Source organism: Xyrauchen texanus, chromosome 8 (assembly GCF_025860055.1).
Source record: "Xyrauchen texanus isolate HMW12.3.18 chromosome 8, RBS_HiC_50CHRs, whole genome shotgun sequence".
In the NCBI taxonomy this organism is placed as follows: Eukaryota; Metazoa; Chordata; class Actinopteri; order Cypriniformes; family Catostomidae; genus Xyrauchen; species Xyrauchen texanus.
The window spans coordinates 38,158,957-38,169,068 of record NC_068283.1 but is presented as its reverse complement, the minus strand read 5'-3'; the positions used below and the strand labels follow the sequence as shown (position 1 = coordinate 38,169,068).

The 10,112-nt window shown below is 42.2% G+C and overlaps 1 protein-coding gene across 1 annotated transcript; it reads right to left on the bottom strand.

Moving 5' to 3' along the window:
- Positions 1-7,751: 7,751 nt before the first annotated feature.
- LOC127648449 (melanin-concentrating hormone receptor 1-like) lies at positions 7,752-9,208 on the bottom strand. The gene is made up of 2 exons (XM_052133126.1): positions 9,139-9,208; positions 7,752-8,767 (listed from the first exon to the last, which is right to left on the bottom strand). Exons 1-2 carry the CDS (start codon positions 9,206-9,208, stop codon positions 7,752-7,754), a joined length of 1,086 nt encoding a protein of 361 aa, XP_051989086.1.
- Between the last annotated feature and the right edge of the window lie 904 nt (positions 9,209-10,112).

Sequence of the window (10,112 nt, the reverse complement as noted above, 5' to 3'; positions counted from 1 at the left end):
GTGAAGAGTGTGTTCTTATGCGTATGTGTTGTGGCAGTGTAGAGGACTGATCCATGAGGAATCCTCTGTGAAGAGTGCGTTCTTATGCGTATGTGTTGTGGCAGTGTAGAGGACTGATCCATGAGGAATCCTCCGTGAAGAGTGTGTTCTTATGCGTATGTGTTGTGGCAGTGTAGAGGACTGATCCATGAGGAATCCTCCATGAAGAGTGCGTTCTTATGCGTATGTGTTGTGGCAGTGTAGATTGCTGATCCATGAGGAATCCTCCGTGAAGAGTGCGTTCACTGGCGATATGCGTCGTGGCAGTGTAGAGGGCTGATCCATGAGATATCCTCTGTGAAGAGTGTGTTCTTATGCGTATGTGTTGTGGCAGTGTAGAGGGCTGATCCATGAGGAATCCTCTGTGAAGAGTGTGTTCTTATGCGTATGTGTTGTGGCAGTGTAGAGGGCTGATCTATGAGGAATCCTTCGTGAAGAGTGTGTTCTTATGCGTATGTGTTGTGGCAGTGTAGAGGGCTGATCCATGAGATATCCTCCGTGAAGAGTGCGTTCATTGGCGATATGCGTCGTGGCAGTGTAGAGGACTGATCCATGAGATATCCTCCGTGAAGAGTGTGTTCTTATGCGTATGTGTTGTGGCAGTGTAGAGGACTGATCCATGAGGAATCCTCCATGAAGAGTGCGTTCATTGGCGATATGCGTCGTGGCAGTGTAGAGGGCTGATCCATGAGATATCCTCTGTGAAAGGTGCGTTCTTATGCGTATGTGTTGTGGCAGTGTAGAGGGCTGATCCATGAGGAATCCTCCGTGAAGAGTGCGTTCTTATGCGTATGTTTTGTGGCAGTGTAGAGGGCTGATCCATGAGGAATCCTCCGTGAAGAGTGCGTTCTTATGCGTATGTTTTGTGGCAGTGTAGAGGACTGATCTATGAGGAATCCTCCGTGAAGAGTGTGTTCTTATGCGTATGTGTTGTGGCAGTGTAGAGGACTGATCCATGAGCAATCATCCCTGAAGAGTGCGTTCTTATGCGTATGTGTTGGGGCAGTATAGAGGGCTGATCCATGAGGAATCCTCCGTGAAGAGTGTGTTCTTATGCGTATGTGTTGTGGCAGTGTAGAGGGCTGATCCATGAGGAATCCTCCGTGAAGAGTGTGTTCTTATGCGTATGTTTTGTGGCAGTGTAGAGGGCTGATCCATGAGGAATCCTCCGTGAAGAGTGTGTTCTTATGCGTATGTGTTGTGGCAGTGTAGAGGACTGATCCATGAGGAATCCTCCGGGAAGAGTGCGTTCATTGGCGATATGCGTCGTGGCAGTGTAGAGGGCTGATCTATGAGGAATCCTCCGTGAAGAGTGTGTTCTTATGCGTATGTGTTGTGGCAGTGTAGATTGCTGATCCATGAGGAATCCTCCGTGAAGAGTGCGTTCATTGGCGATATGCGTCGTGGCAGTGTAGAGGGCTGATCTATGAGGAATCCTCCGTGAAGAGTGTGTTCTTATGCGTATGTGTTGTGGCAGTGTAGAGGACTGATCCATGAGGAATCCTCTGTGAAGAGTGCGTTCTTATGCGTATGTGTTGTGGCAGTGTAGAGGACTGATCCATGAGGAATCCTCCGTGAAGAGTGTGTTCTTATGCGTATGTGTTGTGGCAGTGTAGAGGACTGATCCATGAGAAATCCTCTGTGAAGAGTGCGTTCTTATGCGTATGTGTTGTGGCAGTGTAGAGGACTGATCCATGAGGAATCCTCTGTGAAGAGTGCGTTCTTATGCGTATGTGTTGTGGCAGTGTAGAGGGCTGATCCATGAGATATCCTCCGTGAAGAGTGCGTTCATTGGCGATATGCGTCGTGGCAGTGTAGAGGACTGATCCATGAGATATCCTCCGTGAAGAGTGTGTTCTTATGCGTATGTGTTGTGGCAGTGTAGAGGGCTGATCCATGAGGAATCCTCCGTGAAGAGTGCGTTCTTATGCGTATGTGTTGTGGCAGTGTAGAGGACTGATCCATGAGGAATCCTCCATGAAGAGTGTGTTCTTATGCGTATGTGTTGTGGCAGTGTAGATTGCTGATCCATGAGGAATCCTCCGTGAAGAGTGCGTTCATTGGCGATATGCGTCGTGGCAGTGTAGAGGGCTGATCCATGAGATATCCTCTGTGAAAAGTGCGTTCTTATGCGTATGTGTTGTGGCAGTGTAGAGGGCTGATCCATGAGGAATCCTCCGTGAAGAGTGCGTTCATTGGCGATATGCGTCGTGGCAGTGTAGAGGACTGATCCATGAGGAATCCTCCGTGAAGAGTGCGTTCTTATGCGTATGTGTTGTGGCAGTGTAGAGGACTGATCCATGAGGAATCCTCCGTGAAGAGTGCGTTCTTATGCGTATGTGTTGTGGCAGTGTAGAGGACTGATCCATGAGGAATCCTCCGTGAAGAGTGCGTTCTTATGCGTATGTGTTGTGGCAGTGTAGAGGACTGATCCATGAGGAATCCTCCGTGAAGAGTGCGTTCTTATGCGTATGTGTTGTGGCAGTGTAGAGGACTGATCCATGAGGAATCCTCTGTGAAGAGTGCGTTCTTATGCGTATGTGTTGTGGCAGTGTAGAGGGCTGATCCATGAGATATCCTCCGTGAAGAGTGCGTTCATTGGCGATATGCGTCGTGGCAGTGTAGAGGACTGATCCATGAGATATCCTCCGTGAAGAGTGTGTTCTTATGCGTATGTGTTGTGGCAGTGTAGAGGGCTGATCCATGAGGAATCCTCCGTGAAGAGTGCGTTCTTATGCGTATGTGTTGTGGCAGTGTAGAGGACTGATCCATGAGGAATCCTCCATGAAGAGTGCGTTCTTATGCGTATGTGTTGTGGCAGTGTAGATTGCTGATCCATGAGGAATCCTCCGTGAAGAGTGCGTTCATTGGCGATATGCGTCGTGGCAGTGTAGAGGGCTGATCCATGAGATATCCTCTGTGAAAAGTGCGTTCTTATGCGTATGTGTTGTGGCAGTGTAGAGGGCTGATCCATGAGGAATCATCCGTGAAGAGTGCGTTCTTATGCGTATGTGTTGTGGCAGTGTAGAGGGCTGATCCATGAGGAATCCTCCGTGAAGAGTGTGTTCTTATGCGTATGTGTTGTGGCAGTGTAGAGGACTGATCCATGAGGAATCATCCGTGAAGAGTGTGTTCTTATGCTGATGTGTTGGGGCAGTATAGAGGGCTGATCCATGAGGAATCCTCCGTGAAGAGTGCGTTATTATGCGTATGTGTTGGGGCAGTGTAGAGGGCTGATCCATGAGGAATATTGAAGAATGTGTGGGCAGTAGAACAAGCGCAGCAGCAACCTGGAAGATAACCGCACTCTAGACACATGGGCAGAGATGGGCAACCAATACAGATATATGAGACAAGACCACCTGAGGCAGAGTGAGCGATTTATTTGAATACACAACAACAATCTAGCAAAGATCATGACACAACGAAGGGTTTAATTAGGCAGAGAATCAATGGAGAACAGGTGCTGTCAGCATGCTAAATAGTGGTATGATCATCGTTCCTATGGAAACAATCAGTGTTCCCATGGAAACGCAGATCACTCATGCCGGCAGCATCTGAGGGAGAGAAAAACAAAACAAACAGAACCAAGCCTGCAAATTAACCGGGACCGTGACAGGGAGGTATGCTTAAAACAATAATAAGAAAAAAATGATGGGGTAAGAAAATGTCAATTAAATTAAGATATATTCTGTATGTTTAGATCTTTTTTACTGGAAAATAAGACAAAATGTCTGGTCAAGAATTATTTATTTTTTTGCAGTCTTCATTCAACTAAAATTAATTTACAAGCATATACAGTGAGGAAAATAAGTATTTGAACACCCTGCTATTTTGCAAGTTCTCCCACTTGGAAATCATGGAGGGGTCTGAAATTGTCATCGTAGGTGCATGTCCACTGTGAGAGACATAATCTAAAAAAAAAAAATCCAGAAATCACAATATATGATTTTTTAACTATTTATTTGTATGATACAGCTGCAAATAAGTATTTGAACACCTGTCTATCAGCTAGAATTCTGACCCTCAAAGACCTGTTAGTCTGCCTTTAAAATGTCCACCTCCACTCCATTTATTATCCTAAATTAGATGCACCTATTTGAGGTCATTAGGTGCATAAAGACACCTGTCCACCCCATACAATCAGTAAGAATCCAACTACTAACATGACCAAGACCAAAGAGCTGTCCAAAGACACTAGAGACAAAATTGTACACCTCCACAAGGCTGGAAAGGGCTACGGGGAAATTGCCAAGCAGCTTGGTGAAAAAAGGTCCACTGTTGGAGCAATCATTAGAAAATGGAAGAAGCTAAACATGACTGTCAATCTCCCTCGGACTGGGGCTCCATGCAAGATCTCACCTCGTGGGGTCTCAGTGATCCTAAGAAAGGTGAGAAATCAGCCCAGAACTACACGGGAGGAGCTGGTCAATGACCTGAAAAGAGCTGGGACCACTGTTTCCAAGGTTACTGTTGGTAATACACTAAGACGTCATGGTTTGAAATCATGCATGGCACGGAAGGTTCCCCTGCTTAAACCAGCACATGTCAAGGCCCGTCTTAAGTTTGCCAATGACCATTTGGATGATCCAGAGGAGTCATGGGAGAAAGTCATGTGGTCAGATGAGACCAAAATATAACTTTTTGGTCATAATTCCACTAACCGTGTTTGGAGGAAGAAGAATGATGAGTACCATCCCAAGAACACCATCCCTACTGTGAAGCATGGGGGTGGTAGCATCATGCTTTGGGGGTGTTTTTCTGCACATGGGACAGGGCGACTGCACTGTATTAAGGAGAGGATGACCGGGGGCATGTAGAGATTTTGGGGAACAACCTCCTTCCCTCAGTTAGAGCATTGAAGATGGGTCGAGGCTGGGTCTTCCAACATGACAATGACCCGAAGCACACAGCCAGGATAACCAAGGAGTGGCTCTGTAAGAAGCATATCAAGGTTCTGGCGTGGCCTAGCCAGTCTCCAGACCTAAACCCAATAGAGAATCTTTGGAGGGAGCTCAAACTCTGTGTTTCTCAGCGACAGCCCCGAAACCTGACTGATCTAGAGAAGATCTGTGTGGAGGAGTGGGCCAAAATCCCTCCTGCAGTGTGCGCAAACCTGGTGAAAAACTACAGGAAACGTTTGACCTCTGTAATTGCAAACAAAGGCTACTGTACCAAATATTAACATTGATTTTCTCAGGTGTTCAAATACTTATTTGCAGCTGTATCATACAAATAAATAGTTAAAAAATCATACATTGTGATTTCTGGATTTTTTTTTTTAGATTATGTCTCTCACAGTGGACATGCACCTACGATGACAATTTCAGACCCCTCCATGATTTCTAATTGGGAGAACTTGCAAAATAGCAGGGTGTTCAAATACTTATTTTCCTCACTGTACATTTTTAAAATCCACATTTAAAAACGAAGTGTGTGTTGCACTGAAGGGATGTTATGTGATTGCCAATTAAATGCTTTGAACTCTTTTGGTGAGAATTCACTTCACACAGAATACTGATTTCAAGAGCAAACAATACTTATAAAATGAGTGAAATCAATATTTCAGCAAGTATACAATGTCTACAATTGTCCATTGTCATTCCTCTATAAATACACATTTGGAAAAGATTTACTGTATTTTCAAATTGGTAGTCTCAGTGGCAATAAATGCCATTTAATAAAAATGAATATTTTGGTGATATTTACACTTTGATATGATCAAATATACATTTTACAATGTAAAACAAACACATTTTGCATATATTGCCCCTATAATACATGACGAAGTAAAAGTAATATTCAGAGTTGGATCATTACACACAATGGCCTTTATAGTCTTTCCACTTAAATACAGTATTCGTAACATGATTAAAGGAATAGTTCACCCAAAAATGACAATTCTCTCATCATTTACTTTAGAAAAATATCTCAGCTCTGTTGGTCCATACAATGCAAGTGAATGGGAGCCAAAATTTTGACACTCCATGGTCAATCACATAAGGCAGCATAAAACTCCAGTGGTTTAATCCATGTTTTCTGATGTAATCTGATAGGTGTGGGTGAGAAACAGATCAATATTTAAGTCCATTTTTGATAGAAATCTTTCTCCTGAGCAGTAGGGGGCGATATGCATGAAGAATGTGAATCACCATAAACACAAGAAGAACAATGTGAAAGTGACTTCAATATTTATCTGTTTCTCACCCACACCTATTCAAATGTTCTCGAGACATTGATTCAACCATATGGAGCCATATGGGTTACTTTTATGCTGACATGTGTGATTATTGGAGCTTCAAAATGTTGGCACCTATTCATTTGCATTGTATGGACCTACAGAGCTGAGATATTCTTCTAGAAATATTCATTTGTGTTCAGAAGAAGAAAGAAAGTCATACACTTCTGGGATGGCACAAGGGTGAGGAAATTATGAGAGAATTTTTGTTTTTGGGTGGCCTATTCCTATAATAATAATACCCATTACACTTCCACTACAAAATAAAACAAAGTTTTAAATAATATAAAAGCAATTTTTGAGGTAGCAAATGTGAAACTATTATGAGCAGGCTTTGAGCCAAAGGAGAAAGATGATAATAATACATAAAACGCAGAGAATTTCATAAGCACATGCCTCCACATGAGTGGAGAAAATTATTTTAGCCTCTGAGGACTCTCAGAAATATTTGCACATTGAAATATACATATTTTAAGAAGACAATTGGCTTTAAATGCCACTGCAATTTAGTGATTCACTCTGATTCAGAAGTGTCATTGTAACAGAGCTGTGTATACATTATATCACTTTCACTGGATCACAACAGTAACATGACAATTAAAATGTGCATCTTCCCAAATATATTTCATGCCGTAAACTCTGTTAATGAGACTTTCTGCAAGAAGCTTCCGGAACTTCTTTTCAACCTGTCACTTATTATATACATCCTCACAGAGTTCAGCTCAGCATGGCTCAAATCAGTTTCCTGGGGGTCTTCGAGACCCTGCTGAGCTATGGCAGAGAGAGACATCATAAGGAGAGGAAGCGGACCACTCATATGTATGAATAGGACAAACTTTAATGCAAATTATGGTGGCTGTAGTTCTGCCTTACAGGTAAAGCAGTAGTTTTCCCAAACATTATAATTCTGTTATCATGTTGTTCCAGACCAATATGACCTTTTTCTTCACAGTTACACAAAAATAAATGTTAGGCAGCATGTTAGTCTTGCTGACGCGCTGCTGAACGACTCCAGTCACTTTATTGTTACTTTAACAAGTCTGTCTGAATATTAAATGATTTTACACACCAAATATCACACTTGTGGCTCTTTTTGCCATGAATATTATTCGTTACATATTTACTTAACTTCTGACTGTCACATTAAAGCCAGCTTGAGATGTTTCTGGCCTTGCGTCAACAGACACAGCCGATGTAGACAGGGTGTGAGGGTGAGCAAATTATGACAATATTTTAATTATAATAATAAATTCATATGTGAGATGAAAAACGTAATTGCTGAAGCAACCACGTCTTTTTGTGGTGCTTCCATTATAATTTCGGCTCAAGTGTAGATTTGCGTGCTCTTCGGGACTCAGTAAAGCTATGTAGTTGGTTAAAGTAATGCAAACGTTAAAATATATATATATATATAATTTTTTTTAAATATAGGTATAGTAACATGGTTCTATCTATAGCATAGTCTCAACTGAGCTTAATGCACAGCCACGGTTACCGGCAACAACTCCCTAGAGGACTGGGATTGTTGTCCTGCATCTGGCGCCAAACGTAGGCTGACGCTTTCATCTGCTGTTCCTGGTTCAGCCCGGAAGTCTTTGTGCGCAGGCCGAATGGCCACGATAAATTGCCTCTTGAAGGTCTCACTTAGCATGATGTAGAGTAGCGGGTTAATGCAACTGTTGGCGTAACCCATGCTGATGGCGACGTTATAGGCGTACAGGAAGGCGAAACTGGGCCGGTGCACGCTTAGATGCGCTAACTGCAAGATGTAATGGGGTGCCCAACAAATGAAGAACGCCAGGCATATGGCGACAGCCATTCGAGTGACCTTCCTGGTGCGCACTCGTAAGCTGTGTTGGGGGAGTGGCGCCACTGTGGCGGCCATATTTTGGAGGATCTTGAAAAAGACCACGCAAATGATCACCAACGGCAATGCAAAAGCCAGCACAAACTGGTAGAGCGTGAACCAGTACGTGTCTGAAGCTGGATTTGGGAGAAGTAGAGCGCATCCAACAGAGCCGTCTCGCAACGGCATGAGTCCGGCATACATCCACACTGGCGTGATGGAGAGCAAAGAGAGAAACCATACCAGGCCGATGACCGCCGCAGCAACGCATGGGGTTCGTATATGGTTGAAGCGGATGGGATGAACTGTCGCCAAGTATCTGTCTAACGTCATGACTGTTAGGATGTAAGTGCTCACAATCTGACTGTTGGAGTCCAATGCTGTAATCACAGTGCACATGGTGGCACCGAAACACCAAGAGCCATTTCCCACGAGCTGGTGAATGAGGAATGGCATGCCTAGAAGAAACAGAAGATCTGCGATGGATAGGCTGAAGATGAAGATATCAGGCACCGTCTGTTGTGCCCTGAACTTTGTCTTTTTGACAATGGTGTAGATGACTATGCAGTTGCCAATAATGCCAACGAAGCAGATGACTCCATAAATACTTGGCATGAGAACATTGTGATACTGTTCTTCATTCTCTGCAGGGAACAAAGAGAAACTTTAGTGTGGATTTACTAAAACAGATCGTTTTCATTAGGCAGTGCTGTATCTTGCAGCAGTAATCACAATTATTGAATTCATTTTTGCTTGGCCTTCTGAAAATAATACTTGCGTATTATGATCGAGAGCTACATACAAGTAGAAAACAACAAATGACTTTAATTATAAAAATTACACTGTAAAAAATGTCTACCTGGTCCGACCCTTAAAAAATAAAAATAAATGAAATGCAAAAGTAAAATAAGATGTTGAGTCAGTCATATTAAGTAATTTATTTATTTGGAAAAATAGATGTTATGACACAAAGCACATTTTCGTTACCTGACTAAAATGTTTACAGTGTATTTACCTGCATTAAAGTTTTGGGATGAATTGGACTCCTTACTGGAATTCTCACTGGGACTTTCATTGAAATCCATTCTGAATAACAATAAAATACAAATGCACAGATTATATTAACAACAGCCATCATCAAACTAACATTTAATATGCTGCTAGGAAAATTGTATGTTTCAATCCATATCTTCAGAAGTGACATGATAGGTGTGGGTGAGAAAATTAAGTCCTTTTTGGCTAGAAATTCTTCTCCCTGCCCAGTAGGGGGCGATATGCATGAAGAATGTGAATCACCAAAAACACAAGAAGAACAATGTAAAAGTTAAAGTGGAGATTGAGTGAGCAGGGAGGAGAATTTATAGTGAAAAAGGACTTAAATATTGATCTGTTTCTCACCCACACCTATCATATCACTTCTGAAGACATGGGTTTAACCACTGGAGTCATATTGATTACTTTTATGCTGACTTTTTGGCCCCAACTGGCCGCATTATATGGACGAAAAGAGCTGAGATATTCTTCTAAAAATCTTCATTTGAGTTCAGCAGATGAAAGAGAGTCATACACATCTGGGATGGGATGACGATCAGTAAATGAGAGAATTTTCATTTTTGGGTGAACTGTCCCTTTAAGGAACTATTACAACCTGATGTAAATATTAAAATGACTTTCAATGGTGTAGTTGCGCTACATTATTTAGTCATTAAAAAAACTTCGTTTATATCTTGTTGCTTTAGTCAAATGGATATATTAAAGCCAATGTCTTTATAATATCATGCTTACTATTTTATCACACACTGTATAAATAGGTCTTCATACATGAACATATATAGATGCCTTTATATTTTAAGTAAGGAGATAATATTTGGGGGTCTTTAAGTTTAATGACTGACCTGGGACATTATTTTCTATTGAGCCAAATAAATTACAGTAAGTAGAAACAATAATATAAATGTTCATTTTGAACAGCGTGCTGTAGTTGTTAAT